Here is an 18,771-nt window from a genome sequence, read left to right as displayed (position 1 = left end):
TTTTAGATTAACGTGGGTGTCCGGACCAGCTTGCGCGCACCACGACTAATCTCACGGGCCCTGAAGTTAACGACCATGTAAGCCTCTAGTGGCCATCATATGAGCAACCAAGGACTCGAACTTGAAACCACAGTGGAAGCAAACCCCTTAGTCCCAAGTTTTCACCATTTGGCCACCACCTAGATGGTTCAGTTATAATCTATCTTCTTATTACGTGTCGTAACTACACTAAGAAAACGTTTGTTTATGCGGGAGCTATAATTTTTAAAACAAACCACATGAACATGAACATTATGTTTGGTAACACTAAAAAGTATTTGACTGTTTGTGTGGGATACATGTGTTTTGGGATGAAATCACCGTTCCCACGGAGAGAGCTTCTTCTCATGTCTGCTAGATAAATTAAATTTATTTGATTACTGTTCGTGTAAACAGTGCCACGATTCATTGTTTATTAACCGTGTTCAACCAAATAAAAATAAATTATTTTTTTAATTATATTTTACTTAAAAAACTAGTGTTTAATATTATCTAATAACACTATATAAATTTAAAAAATATCATATAATAACATAGCATTTATAAAATTTAATCACAATTTTAATTTTATTTTTGATAATATTTCACCTAATTTTATTACACAATCCAAAAATTATAAAAATTATAATCCTTATCAGATGAATTTTATATATGATGAAATTGTAAATAAGTTAATAAAATAATAAATGAAATTATAAATAAGTTAATAAAATAATAAAAAATATTATTTATCTAATTATATAATAATGATAGTTAGATTTATAATATTTAAATTAAAAATCATTAATATTAATATACATCTTTTTAATTATCTTATAACTTCAATTTAAAAAACATATTTAATGAAACACATTAAACTACTTTTTATTCAAATTTAATTTTAATCATAGTTTTAATTAAACATATATAAATACAAAACCAACCTCAACCAAAAATATTATTTATAAAATAATTTTTTTAAAACAATAATTATAAAAGCTATTATAATATCAAACACACTAAAATTTCCATGCACGTGATGTTTCTCTACTGTACTCCATAACCACCATTTTCCACGGAGGGAAGATCATGGCAATTCAAAAATAAAATGAATAGGCCTACCTGATCATGCTCCTTCATGATGAGAGGAATCATGCATGCGGACCAGATATTGCAACAAAGTTCAATAGTGACGGAGCTGCTGCTGAATCTGTTATCGATAAAGAGATGGAATGCAAGCAACCAGAAGAACATACACACAAGATCTTCTTCGACATTTGCGGCAAAAAAGAAGAAGAAAAGAACTCTCCTTCCTGGTATAATTTTATTGTACACTTTGTACAATTCATTGTGGACAGGCCATTCGTAAGTTTATTTTACTCAACTGTTTCGACACCATAAGAATATCAAATTGAAGAGTACCGAAGAAAAGTCTCCACTTGAAAAAAATAATTTACAACGAGAGTGCAAAGTTGTAAAACCAGTGCTTGCAGGCTTTGGATACAGTTATAGCGAAATATATTCAGTGAACATTGCGAGTGATCAATCCCTCGAATATCGTGTAAAGATCCTTGTTATCTGGACCAAAAATTTCCTCTGCCTTCCTTAGGGTCTCCTGAGATTTTACAGAAAGTCATGGAAGAAAACTGATATCAAGTGAAGTTGTTAACAACAGATGGAGAGGGTGGTTGAGAAATTTACCTCTTTCGTTTGCTTGTGGGAGTTCAATTCCTTAACGTTTGCCAAAAAAGCACCAAACTGCTCGTAAGACAGGCGGGTCCTGATCAACAAAAGAAGAAATTGCATTTGAAGATAGAACGCTACCCAGATTTATAAAACTAAATTTGCATGGGTATTGATTATGATGTAATTCAATGCTGCAGATTTTATTAATTGTGCAACGATTCAAGTTTTTTCCCAGTGAAAACTCACCTGACTTGACGGAAGAATTCTTTGCCATCAACTCGAGTTCGTCCTGAACCATGCAAACACAAGAACTAATAAAATGACGTAATAAATTACATGAAAAATCCCAAAACAGTTTTAGGTAGGCTCATAAAAAAATCCATCCATTGTCTATGGCTGTTCTCCAAAAAAAAAAATATTGAAAGGTATGCGTACATGCATTGTATTGTTAACCTTATCCGGGAACAAATATGAAAACCATCGCCAAAAAAGCAAAATCTACACTAATCAATCCATCTCCATCTTTGTCTCAAGGAAAGACTTAAAATATGGCTTACTTTAAATCACCGATTACATGATTTATAATTAACAAAGAAAGAGTAAATTGAGTAAATTTTTAGGCATAATTGTTTCGTTCTCATTATGTGACATCAAATGTAAAACAAGTTGCTTGAATTCATATATTCAAGCTGTTCAGAATCCATTGAAGACATATACAGTCATCACTGATTCATTTTTTTCAACTAATCCCATTGCTTCCTTTCATTTCCCGGAAAAAATTGCAACTCTGAGTCATTAAGTTCAAAGAGCTTTAAAAGTACGGGGTTCAAATCATAGTAACTGGCCATTTGACATGGTATCCAAGGCATAAGAGATCTGGCATCTGTATCAATCAAATTCTGCATAAACTTTATTCTAAAATGAAGTTTTAGAGCTAACCAGCTTGTGATCCTACGTCACTTGACATAGAACTATGCTGGCTCGAGGACAGAGAAGAGAAGGCGGAGGATCTATCGTCCATGCTTCTTGTGATAGAGAATGACATTGATTGTCGTTTTGGAGACACTGGTTTAGACGTCCTTGTGGGAGACACGGAAGCAGAAAAACTAGGAGGGGAGCCTGGAGGAGTAAACCGGGGTGTGTTTGTTTGGGATGCTAGCAGAATCTGTGATATGCCAGGTCTTGGAGCTGCCATGAAAATAACAACATGAAGTAACGTAAGTACTGGATTAGAAATTAAGTCTGGTGGGCTTGTGTTAAGAAACAAGCTTAAAACCACAAACTTGTGGCATACCATCTGTCTCCCGATCCTCTGCAAATGAGTTTCCCATTTCTGAAATCTTGCTTTGTAGTGAAGAATATCTTGAAGGTGGCAGGGTGGCATCATCTTCTGAAACAAATTAAGAAAAAAAATGACAAGTCAAATACTGCCAGACCAACTTTCTCCTTCGTACAATAAGAACAACTCATCACAAAATTGGTGACCATAAACCTCCAGGCAATTCTATTTTCGTCCTGTGAGACAAATCAATGTAGAAACTGCGACGTCCAAAGTAATCAGAATGTTTAATCAAACATTTTACACAATATACAAGCATTTTTTTTAAAAGCACAGGCCAAGTATGCCATTAATAAACCATCATAGAAACCCCGAAATGAGATGCTTATCCTATTGTAAGCAGAACTCCAGTAGTAAAGGAAAGCATCTTAAAGGCCTTGAATTCATCAACAAATAGTAAAACACATACCATTTGGTGTAGGCTTGGCAATGATCTGTGGAGCTCCTGCCTGCCACAAAACCAGATCAACATCACCCTAAAACCTCCATACATTATTTCACAACAGTTTTCTTGAAGGAGCAAAGATAAAACATTATTCATCATCCAAAAGAAATCCGTAGGATAACTTACCGAACTTTCTTCATCCTCTTTAAGTGACTGCACAAGCGTCTTCCTAAACACTTCCAGCTGCACACATTCAAAAAAATTAAATCCAACCCCTTCAAATTCCGGTCTTAGGCAGATAATCCACACCCTAACCTGGGCATTCATGATTTATCTAGCAAATACTATTCTTCGGCAGTGCTTTTTATCATTTTAAAAAGAATGCAAAGCTCATATTCGTTACACTTCGCGGCAGGTTGAATAATGTTTTTTAGTGAAAAAAATAAATATACAAACTTTTCAAATATATTTTTGATTAAAAAAATAGATGCATTTAACTAAATGCAATGAAAACCATATATGCTAATAAATATAAAAAATAAAAAGTTAACATGTTTATTCGTCATTGTAGATCCAATAATTTTTTTAACACAAAAAAATTAATATATGTTATTGATATGTTTTTTAACATTGAGTAAAAAATATAACTGTAAATATAGTAAAAATCATATATATTAATAAAAACATATAAAACCTCAAACTAATTTTTAATATAACAAGGGAATTACGAATTACTGTAATGAAACATGATTTTCTAAATTTCTGCATGATATTTTTAAAAAAAAAATATAAACAAAAAAAAATTATAAAAAAACAAAAATAAGACTAAAAAAATAATATAAATAAGATAAGTGTAATATGATAAATATTTAAAGTACAAAAAATAAAAATAAAAATATTTTTTTTTGAAAAACAATGTAAAGAAAAACTCAAGAAAGTGTTAAAAAATAAAAAATTTTGAAAAACAATGTAAAGAAAAACTCAAAAAAGTGTTAAAAAATAAAAAATAATGATAATGATAATGATAATTAGACAAGTATAAAATAATAAAAATATATAAAAATTAAAAAAGAAAAAGAAAATTACAATTCTGACAACAATGCACCCCTACTATAGTAAATAAAATAAAATGGTAAAGTGTATGTATAATATAATATAATACAATAATAATAATTTAGACGCAATTATAGCCAGCCAATTTCGTTAAACTAATTACCAAATTATGTAAAGCTGGATTAGTTTAAGGAGTAACAAAAATCTGCAATTAAGCAAAGCTGTAACTTAATTACCTTAGAAACATCTCTCTGAAGCTTCTTAACAGTGTTATACAACGACGCATTCTCTTTCAACAAATTGTCCTAAACAACAACGTCAAGGTAAAGAGAGTCAACACCAACAATAAAATCCAAACAAACCGGGTGAAGAAACGGGGGTCGGACCTTCTCTTGTGTAGCCCGGGAGAGCTTATCGGAGGAGTCGGAGAGAGAAGAATCGAGAGACTCGATCTGAGCCTGGAGGTGGGCAATGAAGTCGTCTTTCTCGGCGAGCTTGGCGCGAAGAAGGGAGGACTCGGATTCAAGAGCAGAGACACGTGTAGAGAGGGCAATAGAAGTGATCTTGCGGGCCACATCGAGTTGTTGGAATGGATCAGACGGCAAGACTTGCAAGACATCCTCGGGAAGATCGAAGGCGGAACCACCTGACTCCTTCGATAGCATCTTCTTCTTCTTCTGCTCTTCTTTCTCGGTTTTTGATGGCTTGTTTTAAATTAATTGTTTCCTTTTGTATTATTATTATTATTATTATGAGTGAGACAGAGAGCTTTTACTCTTTTGCATGTACAGACATGTGGTGACAGATAAAGGAGGCTGGGGAATGGATAGGAGGAGGAGGAGGAGTTGATAAGAGAGAAAATAAATAAATTAAAAAAAAAAAAAAAACCAAGAGACATACCCAACTATTTGTTAATGGGTTGTTGAATCTGCACGAAGGCTCTTTTTACAACTTTTGCCACTTTGAGCCCATGGCTTTAAATTTTGTATTGATCTGGGGTTGCTACTGCCATAATTATTAAACTCCAGCTAGATTTTTTTTTTAAAAAAAAAGAAAAACTTGTAGCATAACTTGATTAAAATTGAATTTATTTAAAAATAAATAAATAAATAAATCTTCAAACAACATCTAGAGCCGAGTTGAGTTACAAGCTTGTTTTTTAATTCTTTCTCTCTTTATATATATATATATATATATATAGTCGACCACAGTTTTGCTTTCGTAATACCAGCCAATCTGAATAGTTAGAATTATATTATTAGTTGTGATGAAAAGTATATTTTATTTAAAAATATATTTAAATAATTTATTTTAAAAAAATAATTTTAAAATTAACAAATCAAAATAATCTAAAAATATAAAAAAATTAATAAAAACAAATTTTAAATGTAAAAAAACACAATTTACACCATATTTTCAAACAAACTTGTTAAATAAAACAAGAACTGGAAAATAAAATAACGCAAAATAAAACTAGAAAAAATGTCTAAACACATAATTTGCCCTTTTAAGTTAATTTAAATTAGTTAACTTAGCTTTCTTATTTTTAATTGAGTAAAATGAATCCCACAGGTCAAATAATTATATAGATAATTAATTGATAGGCAAACTGCATAAAAAAATCATCATTGACTTGATAATTAAAAACTTGATATATTTATTTATTTTTACTGTTATAATAATATATTAATTCATCATGATATTGTTTGTCTGCACATATACATTATTATAACTTGAGATATCCAAAAACAAGAGACATAATTTTACTAGGGTTCTATAATTACCTCTTTCATGGAGAATTCAATTTTATTATATAAATATATAATTGTCTCATATTTCTCTCTATCTTTCACTACTCTGCTTCTTGCTGTAAGCTACTTCCGCTACCTCTATCTTACTGTTACTAATGGTCACTATTTATAGCTGAAAATGGGTGAACAAACCTCTTTATTTCCAGCCTTAATTATGGCCAATAAATGAAAAATAAACAACCTTTATTCCAGCCCATTTCTGACTACTTTCAAACCTCCATTTCATCTCTCTATGCCCTTGTTCCTACTCGTTGTAGCAGCCATTTGTACGTATGAGTTTGTCTCCACATTGAATAGTCTTCGCACTTAATTCTCTATCACTTGGAGATAAATGGCACAACTTCAGTTCCCCGTCCCTCTATTTCATCCCACTTCAGCCTTGTTCCTACTCATTGTAGCTTGCATTTCTTTGAGTTTATCTCCACACTTGATAATCTATCACTTGGAGATAAAACATGACCATATGCATGCCCTCTACTCCTACCAAAGAGTCATGTTTTACTACTCAACAAGTCATTTTCTCTTCATCCAAAAGTTTAGCCAAGTCTTCACTTTACCATGGAAACAATAACCATGAAAGTCAATCAACAATACTCTTTATACTTTGCAACCTGTGCTTCGTCGAACCATTAATTTTCTCTCATTCTCCCACTCAAAACCATACCCACTAGAAACTTCTTCCATTTTCTACCATATCTCTAAAAACTTATAAGCACAAACTTAGGTGAAACTTTTTTTAGCAGTTTCATAAGCATCCTCCCCTCAACCTACATATGCATATATGGAATAGTATCCAGCACCAACTCTCGTTTGATTTCTTATTCATTATTATTATGTAAGAAACATTTCATCACCCTTTTATAAGGCATTTTTGACATACAACAATCATATAAATTTTACTTTTGTTATTTGTAACATTTTTTTGAGAGATCTTTACTGAGAAGTTTTTGGTGTTCATATCAAAGCCTCAAAATCTAGCAGCTTTATTATTACTTCAGTTTTATCCCAAGCTCGTTATTATTTGTTTTACTAGCCCTACATCTTATTTCTCCACCTAAATCTTTCCACACATTAAGATACCTTTTAAGATACCTAGAGCACCTAATTCTACCTTTTTCATAAGGTATAAAGCCATGTCAAATTATCTTTGATAAGGCTAGGTTTTTTAATTGAATCCCCTTATTAAACAATTCAACTCATAAGCTCTTTGGATCACTATTATTTGTTAGCAAAATATAATTCAAAGTTTGTGCCATTAAATATTTTGATTCCAACAAACACTATTTATTCTTCAAAGTATTTCTTCTTCTTAAACACTATCATTCACCAAAATGACGTTAAGTTTCTCTATATCTAGTTAATTCTTTTTTAAACTGTGATCCATCATCAATTCTAGATTTGGACCATCATAGTTGTTTGAAATGTGATTTAGATGATTTCAAATACATTCATAACTAATTTATTTAACTTTTTTTTTATTTCAACAACTATTACTTATTCTCCAAATCCATTGCTTTCTTGTGAACATCATTATTCACCAAGATGACAGTATATTGCTTCTTTTCTAGGTAATCATTTCTCAAAGTGTGATCTAGCATTGATTTTGAATATGGATAATCAAGAATAGTAATTGCATCTAAAATTATCAAAATAGCTATAAATGAATCTGAAATCATCTAAGTTGTATTTTAAATAGCTCTAATTTTATCAAAAGAAATCTGACTTGATGGATGACTTAGATTAAGCAAAATAATTTGATTACATGTAGGATTAATCTTATTAATATACTCTCCTCTACCAATATTTTGGATGATAGGACCTATTTATTAACATGGTTGATGGCGTATATGTTCATGTGTCATGATGATTGAACTATAAAGATAGTATGGAACCCATATAGTGGCAGTATGACACTACCTAGTAGTTAATATGGATGGGTTAGGTCTTAACTAGAATGATTTCACTAGACACGAATATTGGTTTTTGCGTGAAGAAAATGATCTACATGTGAGGCAATTTGTCCTCTGTGTGGAGAGGTAACTGCACATAAAAGACACGTGGAAAGCTTCTTATGGTGTGTAAAGACGCCTACAGCCTTTTTATGTCTCTGTTTTGCATGTCATTTTCACCATTATATTCACCTCGCCTTAGTATCTTTTCTAGTGGTGTGTTTAAAACATATTTTAGATCACTTTTATTTCTAAAAAAAATCAAAACATTTTTTATTTTTTTTCCAAAGCTCTAATACTAGTTGTTCTAGCCTGAAATTGATGTTAAAAATCAATAGACATAATTTTAACATGGTTCGATTTCCTATGTCTATAAAGCAACCAATTTCATTATTTATAAAGAAAATTATAGTCTATAATAATGAATGTTCACCCACTCTCTGTAATTGCCTCATATTTCTCTTTAACTCTTTGCCTTGTTGAATGTTGCAAGCTATTTTTTGCTATTACTAATGGCCACTGTTTATAGTTGAGAATGGGGGAATAAACCTTCTTATTTTCAACATTAACTACGGTCGATAAATGATTAACAAACCACCTTTATTGCAACCTATTTTTACTACCTTCAAGCTTTTTTTAGCTCATTGTAGCCTTGTTTCTAACTTATTATATATGGCCTTTACTACTTATGTTGACTTTGTCTTGCTATTACTAATGACCATTATTTATAGTTGAAAATGGAGGAATAAATCCTCCCACTCTCAACCTTAATTATGGCTTAGAAATTATTGATAAACCACCTCCATTCCAACCTATTTTTACTATCTTCAAGCCTTTTTATTAGCTCATTCTAACTTTGTTTCCAGCTCATCATATATGGCGTTTCTGTGAGTTTGACTCTTCACTAAACATACATGACACCTTTTTAGTATAATAATTTTTTCATTTATCAAATTATGTAATATTAAAAAATAAAAAATAAAAACATGAAAAATAATTTATTGTAATCAATTATGTTCATTTAGTTATTTTTATTAATTAATAAAAATAATAATCATTTGATTTTCACCTCGAAAAATTTTAAAAAACAAAGACACATCCTATAAAGGAACATGTGTCAAGCATTCTTCTAGAAACTTTGACAAAAAGATATCATTTATGTATGTTAAATAATGATGTTATGAAGAAATTTAATTTATAAAACAAAATAAAAAATAAATGGACATAATCAACAAAAAAAAAGAAAAAGGGTGAGGCTCTAATAAAAAAAATAGAAGAGTACAAAGACCAAATCTAGGTAAAAACCATTTTAAAAAACAACAAATCAATGAAAAAATGCTTCATATACACAGATTAAAAAAATATCTTCTAATTATCAATAAATTTTTATTTATTTTATTCAAAAATATCTATATATCCATGCATTAGCAAAAGCTAATCAAGAGCAAAAATATTATTCACTGTGAAAAGGTTCAATTTTCATTGTCATATTAGAAGGGTCATTTTACCCTCCCTTAACAAAATTGATGGGCAGACTATTAGGGGCTAATACGATCTTTTTGTAAGGTCTGTTAGTCATTATTATATTGATTAGGGACAAGTAGGTCTTTTTATATTTTAAAACATGGTAAAATAACTAAATTACCCTTGAAATCATATTTTTGTTTAACTAGTGTCAATGAATTTTTTGTTTTGTATTTTCATTATGGTTTTTTTAGTTATAATCAAATTAGTTAAGAGAAAATTTAGTATTTTAATAAATATAAACTATAATTAAAAAAATCAAAACTAACAAGCGTGTGGAAAACATGCATTGAAGAGTGGGTGATGCTAACGACCAAAAATATTTTTTTGTCATGTCGTTGAAATCATTACGACATCTTCTTTCTACGCATGGCATTAGTGGTAGGATGGTTTGTAATCGATGATGTTTATTTTCCTCTCTTCTTTTTTTTCTTTCGAGAAATTCACACTCACCATTCAAAGTTTCATGATATCTAATTATTTATTGATATTTTAATTTTGATTCATATTCTCTTGATTTTAATTTTTTTCTGTTTTTTTATAAAATTTTGATTTATTTTTAATTTCATCATTCATTCTTAATTTGTGATATGTTATTTTTTTTCTAATTTGGTCCTCATTCTTTTAATTTTTTTATCCTTCTGTTAAATTGATTTTTTTTCAATTTTGCACTTCAATAAAAAGTTATTAGTTGTCCTCTAATTTAATTTTTTATCTCAATTTCGATTCTTATTTTTTAAATTTTTATTTTTCTATTTTGGATCCTTTTATATCACTGATTTTTTTTTTAATTTTATCATTTAACATTTGATTGGTTGAGAAATGAGTTTTGTTGTTTTCTTGTATGTTAATTTTCTTCATTTTCTTTTCTTTCAAGCTATCTTGATCTCATAACTTGTACCACATGTTTGACGAGTTAGTCCAGGTTGGCTTGACACTTTTTATGGGGTTGCTTTTTAAAAAAGAAATTTTAATCTTTTTTTGTTCTATCCTTCAAAATTTGGTTCTTTTTTAAATTAATCTTCAACATTTTTCATGTTTAACTCTTATAAGGTTATCCCATTAGCATTATCTAGGTCACGGGGTTCAATCGTATTACCTGGATTTGATTAATTTTTAGGTCCTTTTTGTTTATTGATTTTTTTTTCATCCTTCTACAATTGATTTGTTGAAAATTAGGCTTTGTGATTTTTTTTTTTCATTTTCTTTCTATTGACGCCCATATAACCTGGGTTACTGGTTTGTCATACTCAGTTGAGTTGACTCAGGCCTTTTGTTTATCTTTTTAAGTGTGTTTGTTTTTTAGATAACTTTTATGGTTATGGTTTAAATAAAATAAGTTTAGAAAATGTATTTTTAGTAGTAATTAGTTAAATTTAGATACGTACTTGATAAAAAATTATGGTTGAAGTTTATGTGTAACAAAAAACATATATAAAATATTTGGATAAAATGTTTTAGCTTTTTCACAAACAGTGAAAAAAAAAAGATTAGTAAGGAATATTTATGAACTCAGTTAAAAAAACATATAAAAACTACCACACAAAACCTGCGTTTTAAACTTTATTTTTTAGTGGGTCCTGCAACATAAAACTGAGTTTTATGCTATACCAAATATGCTGCTATGTTTGTTTAACCATTAACATGAAAGCTAGCAAAAAATAAATGCAATCTTAATAAGCTGGAAATTGAGCTACCTTATTTTCTCCTTTTGAAAAAAGGCCTTTTTTCTAGGTTACTTTGATCATTTTTTTAAGTTTGATCCATTTGTTGTCATTCCTTATTTTTTTATCATCTAATTAAAATAAAATTATATAAACCTCGGGAAAAAATATAGGTTGCTTAAATTGCAAACTAACTACATAAGAAATAAAAGTGAAGAAATTCATGCATATAGTTAAATAAAAATAGGAATTTATAGCTTTTTTAATATAAGTTTCTGGATGAAATATTTCAAGACATTATAAATCAACTCAAAAATGTTGAGGGTTGGATTAAATTAAGGAAAATAAACTAAATTAAAAGTTGTGAGGTGAAATTATAAGAAATGAAAAGAAGTATAACTTAATTATAAGGAAAAAAAAGATATGAAGGCCTAAATGCAAATAAGAAAAATTATAGAGTATAAATACTCCTCTTCTGACCAAAAATTTGCATCAATCATAAGAAAAGAAAAGAGAGAGTTTTTGTATCTATTCTTGCAAAATCAAAAGAAAAACACCAAAATTTTAAAAACTCATCCAATATTAAGGGTTTATAGATGAAATAAACACTTGTGGGCAAGAGATTAACAAGAAAATTGAATAAGAAGAGAAGATGGAGGGCTAGTTGTCATTAGATAGAAAAGGAGAGAGTTGAAAATATTTAACTGGTTAAAAATCAAAACCTTAATTTGTACTGTGTAAGGTATTCTAAACATGATCTTATATGTCATTTTAAATTCGAATTGATGCCTTGATGTGAATTATAGATTAGGGTTCTTAGACTTGAATTAGGAAAAAAAATATTTGTTGTTAAAAATAAGTTAATTCATATGTGGTATGTGATTAGGGATATAAAACCATGATAATTTACCCAAAAAATATAGTTTGTGAAAGTTATGTGTGAAGGGAAGGGGGGTGATGAATTTGGACAGACTCGTCTCCTGACTTTTGATAAGTTTCAGATAAGAGGATGATGGAATTAGAACTAGGTTTCCTTATAGAAATTATAGTTTTAAATGTTAACTAACTAAAAAAATTAGTCTTGCTTAATTTAAAATTGTAGAACTCCAGTTATGAGTTATCAACCGAGACTAGGTCATGACAAACCTTATAGGGCAGTAAGTCTAATTTGTTGATAAGCAATTATGACTGTCTTAGGGACAAAACTGGGTTCCCTTTCTTTAAAGAACTTGTAGCTCCATGTCTTATCTTTCCAATGCGACCAACCTCGCTTGAAACGGAATTCTATAACTCTAGATATAGTTAAAAATCTGAGGAGATGTTAGACAATAACAATTCAATATCTAAATAGTAACGATTGGACAGTAATGGTTCAATGTCTAAGTAGTAACGATTCAAGATAGTAACTATTCAATGTCTAGACAGTAACGGTTGGACAATAACAGTCAAAATGTTTGTTAATAAGTAATTTTGACTCTTTTCAAGATAGAACTAGGTTCTCCTTCCTTTAGAGAACTTGTATTCTCGTATCTTAGCTTTCCAACGAGATTAATCTCGCTTGAAATGGAGTTCTATAAACCTAGATATACTTAAAAATCTAAGAAGATGTCGGACAGTAACAGTTCAATATTTGGACAGTAATAATTGGACAGTAATAGTTTAAATGTTTCTTAATGAGCAATTTTGATTGTTTTAGAGGCAGAACTGGGTTCTTCTTCCTTTAGAGAACTTGTAGAGTCTTAGCTTTCCAACAAGACCAATCTCATTTGAAACGGATCTATAACTTTAGACATAGTTAAAAAATTTAAGAAGATGTCAGATAATAACAGTTTAAGATTTAAATAGTAACAATTTAAATATATATATATATATATAAAAAGAATGGTAACCTTGATTGGACAAAGAATGATGATATAAATACATGAAATGAGAGAACATAAAATATAAAAAAAGGAATAATTGAAAGAAATACATGTATTAGTTGTTGATGTGGTTAATATGAAATGTATCCTTGAATAAGGATTAATTATGAGATTATTCTTGTGATTACTAAGAGGGACTATAGGCGTTATGCAGCGGTAACAGTAGAGGAGCACAAGTAGAGCTTTTACTGCAACAAGGTGATCCACACCTATACTTTCTAGTTAAATTATATGATTTAATATGTTATTGATATAATATGTGAATTACCGAATGTTGGATATTAGGAGAAAGAGGAAAGTTTGTGTAATGATGTTGATATTTTTTATAGCATTCTGAATGTATGTTTATTCAAGGTGAAAGGCTATTGTGTGAATTGTCTAGTAATGAAATTATCGTTGACAAAGAAAATATGAGAAGTGTGATTTGGGGCATGAAATATCATACATTTAGTGTATGTTAAAATCTCGGGCAAAGGGATCACCTTGCATTGACTCCTACGGGGTAATGATGATACTAATGAAATTAGTATCAGTAGTGTGTTAAGTGGAAATAATCATAAATGGTCTTATGACATCTTGAATAGAGGTTGATAATGGAATAAGAAATGGTTTTTAGTAGTTGAAGGAGAAAGAGTTTCCAATGAAACTAGAAGGGAGAAATGAATAAAAGATGAATGAATGTTTGTCTTTTTAAATTGCTGGATATTTGTATTGCTATATTATTGTGATATTTATTTTTCAATAATATGTATTTTGTTTTCAAGGCCATCTCATGCAAAGCAAGAGTAGATTCTAATTTAGGTTCACTTTTTGTAATTTAGGTTCTAGGAAGTATTCCCTTATATTTGGTAATATTACAATGTTTATATAACTCAATTTATATAATTGATGTTTAAACTCGAATAGATGAATTTAATTCTGCAGTTTGTATAACCATGTTCCATGTATGCATGTTTATATCTTTATTCATCCATGATGATAATTGTTGTACAATATATATCATAAACATTGTAGTTGATATGAATGATAATATTGTGGGATTGAAATCCAAGATGATTGGGTTGCATTGAGTTGGGAGATACGTATGTTAGAAATGTAAAAAAGTCGTATGTCAATAACTTGAGACCTCTCAATATGGGAGAGACTTTGCCAAAAACTTTAGTGAAAATTTTTTTATAAATTTCAATATGAACACCATGTATATGTTAATATATAATTAATCATCATATTTATCAGTTAACATGATATCGTTGCTTTATCCTGGTTATGAGGATGTTACAAATCAACTTATTTGACTTAGTCAGATCTATAATCCGAGTTATAAACTTTTCTTTCTTTTTTTAAACATGCTTACGACACCTAATATTATTTTTTACACAACCACGCTGCATAGGTCCATGGTTCTAGTAAGAATCTAATCACTATTATACATACCAAATCAATTTACATGTATGTTTTTTAAAAAGAAAAGAAAAATATCAAGAAGATGGTTCCAGCATTCAAATCTTACTAAATGATTCGATTGTTCTAATATAATTGCAATCATGCAATATGGATTTCAATTGAATAACTAATAACACATCAACTAAATTGATTGACTGAGGATAGAATAGGAGGTAATTAAACTCTGAGCTTAGTTAAAATACACACACGTGTGTGTAATGAAAAGATGAAATCATGAAATATAAGATATGCCATTTTACACGTGTTTCACAACCACAAAGCCATCTCTAGGCCTTGAAATGGGCTGTGGATATTATGCGAGCCTTAACAAAGAGGCAAACTAGGGCTACTTTATGCAGGTTATGACCGTTTTCTGTCTTTGGTGCTAGAGACTCAAATTCGGCCACAAAAAATGATGCACGTTCAAATATTGTCATGAGGATGACAATTTAATTTCAACATGATAATAATAATAATAATAATATCTAAATGAAGGAATAATTTTTAAATTTGATGGATAATAAATAAAATATAAACTTGAAACCCAGCCAAACTTAATATAAAATATATAGTTATATTGTATAAATATATTTATGGAACATTTAGAAATTTTTTTAATACAATATGATATATACATGTTTAACAGTGACATAAAACATATATTTATCATTTTATTATTTAATATACATACATATACTTTAAATATATTTATTATTTTATTTTTTATTAATTAATAAATAATAACATAAAATAGATATTTATTGAATACTCAAAACTCGATTAATATATATGTATATATATATATATGTATGTATGTATGTATATGTATATATATATATATATGTATCAAGAAATCCAACTCGTATGTATCTATATCCATTACTAGTGTTTTTAAATCTGTTTTTGTGGTCAACCCGGCTTTAGGCCCGAGTCATGGGTTTTAACCAGATCATTGGGTCAACTCTATTTTTTTATAAATCAAAATGATATCATTTTAATAAAAATAAAATAAAAAATAATTAACAAATTGAACCGAGTCTTGCAGGTTTAACCGTGTTAACCTATCATATCAGTCAGAATTTTAGTTGTCTTTATTTTTTTATAAACCCGACTCAGTTCTAGCTCTTTATCAGCTGAGTCCTAAATAAACCTACTAGATCGGGTTTTAAAACTATATTCACCGCCATTTATTTTTTCAAAGGATGACATGCATTATTCAAATTATTATGTAAGTTTACTTGGAAATTGGATATTGACTAATCTTTAAGGCCTTTTCTTTCCCTTATGTTTTTCTACACAAAAATCAATCAATACTCTTGATCTCAATAAACCATGGTTAAACCTCCATAAATCAATACTCTTTAAATTATGATAATTACCTAACTAACAGTGATAAGGAAACATTTTCAAAGAAAAAACTTGACTTTCTTTCAACAAACACAATGTTATTTGAGAACTCAATTTTAAAATTTAATAAAAACCCCAACTTTAATCACATGGTTCATGTTATTTTTTTGAATTTTGATATCCAAATTTTATGATATTCAGATTTTACACTTAAATCTAATTTTAAATATTGTGAACTGATGTTAGTAATGTAACGATATTAAATCCAACTTAAATATTATAATAAGAATATTGGGTTGTACAATATAGTTATGGGAGTGTAATAACTTTTTTTTTTATGTTTTTTTTTCAAAGTATGTTTATCTTAAAAAAAATATTAAATTAAAGTTTTTATGATTTTAATGTGCTAATATTAAAACTAAAAACAAATCTAAAATATTAATTAATATATTTTCAAATAATAAATATTTTTTAAAAAAATATTTTATATTATAATATCAAATACTTTAAAAATCATGTAAGCCTTCTTCGGAAACACGAGCCATCTCACCTTTCTAAAAAGTTTAATTTTTTCATTAAAAAATAATATTTTTTATCTTTTCATATTTTTTTATATTAATCTTAAATATAAATTTTTTAAAATAAAAAATATTATTTTAATATATTTTTAAATAAAAAATATTTTAAATTACAATCATAATTTCACATCAACCCGGAAAGCTCGGACTGGGAGAAGGCGTTGGGTGAGATCGTTTCTGAGAAGAGGAACATGAATTGAAGCTGGACAAGACTAATGAAAATTTTTAAAGTGAAATATTATGGAATTTACAGGGATGATTACGTAAATACATACATAGCCCATTCGACATTCAACAAGAAGTAATCTTACGTTTAACTCTTGCTTTCTCTAACCGCACTCAACACAGAACAAAACAAGAACTTCCCTTCTCTTCAACCATATGGTAGGTGTCCATGGTAAAAACTTGGATTAAAAGATTTGTTTTTCTTATAATTTTAAATTTAAGTTTCATAATTATTAATATAATAATCACCTAAAACTTATATAATTATTAATTTCAAAACTTGTAGAGTTAATATATATACATACAAGTTAACCCAAATATCCATAATAATAATAATAATAATAATAAAAGAACTTCTCTTCGGTTTCTCTCTTATTTTCTACAGCTTAAACCATAAAACTCTCTCAAGGAAGAACATAGGAAAAGGAAAGAAAACAAATCAGACCAGCCAACACTTCAGCATATTTTCTGTCAAAGATTAATTCTCGTAAATTTGGTGATATTTATTTATTTTTAGTGAAAATCTAGAAATTAGTTCCAGAAAATTAAGTCTGTTTCCACTAATTTTACAGGAGTCATTAATGTGGCAGTTGAGATTTTTTTGTTTATCAATAATAAAAATATAAACAATTATGTAAAATCTAAAATATATATAGTTTTAAATTTATCCATATGCAAAATAAAATTCAAAACAAACTTGCTTTTAATATGAATATAATAAAAAAAAAACTAATTTGCATACCAAACACATATTCAAACTTACAATATATATATAATATCAAAGTTTTATCATACATACTAATAATAAAAACAAAAATGATTAAAAAAATAAAATAAAAAATGATATTTACTTGTTAAAGCATTTTAAATAAATGAATTTTTTGTTGTTGTTAGGGATAAATTATTTGTCTATCTTTGAAATTTTATTTCTCCTCACTTGGTTAAATAGAATGTTTGCAATATTTCTCTTAATATTCCACCAACAACACCTTAGTTTAGATATATTTATAAATAAAATCTTTAATCAAAATAAAAAAAACTTGAATATCTCTCCAAGAAGTATGAGTCTAAACTTTAGATTTAAAAGAAAAAAAATACCAAAATATAAAAAGAATGAAAACGCTAAAGATGAGGTGAGAAATGATGAGAAAAAACCTAAAAAATTCAAGTGATAAACTCTTTTTTCAAACCCCTCCTTTACAGTGAATTTCAAAAATTAAAAGGTTGAAGTATTAATTTTTATTATTATCAATTTTTAATTAATCATCGTAAATCAAGAATTAAATATAAAAAAACTAAAGATTTTTATAGATTAATTTTTTATTCATTCATATTTTGTTTAATTCATGTTAATTATACAAATCTCTAACAAACCTCCCACGTGAACAAAAATTATCTTATTAATTAAGGAGGCTATTTTTGAACTGTCCAATTTGACTAGGTCATATTAGTGCAACCCCAACATAGTTTAATTTTAAACTTAAGGCTATTTCATGTTAATCCTATTATTATTTATCAATTTCATTCTTATGTTTTTTTTATTGATCAATTATGATGCCTTTGAATTAATCAAATTGATTAAGTTATATTGAACAAATTTTTATCCAGCTTAATTTCAAACTCAAATTAGATAAAAAGTCAATCAAATTAGATAAAAAGTCAATTAAGAAATTTTTAGGTTAAGAAATTTTAAGATTAACCTATGAAATTGAATTTAATAAAAATACAAAATAATTCTCCATAACTTAAACTTTTTTAAAAAAGTTTAAATTATTTTTTTTTTTTTATTTACGTGGGGTGTCCGGGCCAACTTACGCGCACCACGAC

The 18,771-nt window shown here is 28.4% G+C and overlaps 1 protein-coding gene across 2 annotated transcripts; it reads right to left on the bottom strand.

The window, feature by feature from the left end:
- Window positions 1–1,294: 1,294 nt before the first annotated feature.
- Window positions 1,295–5,321, bottom strand: LOC105116767 (uncharacterized protein At4g15545-like). Of its 2 annotated transcripts, none has more exons than XM_011014227.1 (9): window positions 4,868–5,321; window positions 4,718–4,786; window positions 3,615–3,671; window positions 3,453–3,492; window positions 2,999–3,091; window positions 2,644–2,892; window positions 1,951–1,993; window positions 1,720–1,798; window positions 1,295–1,633 (listed from the first exon to the last, which is right to left on the bottom strand). In XM_011014227.1, the coding sequence occupies exons 1-9, from the start codon at window positions 5,144–5,146 to the stop codon at window positions 1,541–1,543; spliced, it is 1,002 nt and encodes a 333-aa protein (XP_011012529.1). In that variant the 5' UTR covers window positions 5,147–5,321; the 3' UTR covers window positions 1,295–1,540. The 2 variants fall into 2 exon arrangements, with proteins under 2 accessions (XP_011012529.1, XP_011012528.1); XM_011014226.1 differs by having other exon boundaries at window positions 2,999–3,094; window positions 4,868–5,320.
- Window positions 5,322–18,771: the final 13,450 nt, after the last annotated feature.

The sequence above is a fragment of the Populus euphratica genome, unplaced genomic scaffold, assembly GCF_000495115.2.
Source record: "Populus euphratica unplaced genomic scaffold, PopEup_1.0 scaffold1046.1, whole genome shotgun sequence".
In the NCBI taxonomy this organism is placed as follows: Eukaryota; Viridiplantae; Streptophyta; class Magnoliopsida; order Malpighiales; family Salicaceae; genus Populus; species Populus euphratica.
This window is presented reverse-complemented; position numbering and strand designations above follow the sequence as displayed.

Excerpts from the sequence above, each read along its gene's own strand:
- LOC105116767 (XM_011014226.1), bottom strand. The coding sequence starts at position 5,146 with ATGCTATCGAAGGAGTCAGGTGGTTCCGCCTTCGATCTTCCCGAGGAT. Across the intron at positions 4,787-4,867 it reads CCCGGGCTACACAAGAGAAG|GACAATTTGTTGAAAGAGAA; the intron begins GTCCGACCCCCG and ends GTTGTTGTTTAG. Across the intron at positions 1,799-1,950 it reads GAATTCTTCCGTCAAGTCAG|GACCCGCCTGTCTTACGAGC; the intron begins GTGAGTTTTCAC and ends TTTGTTGATCAG.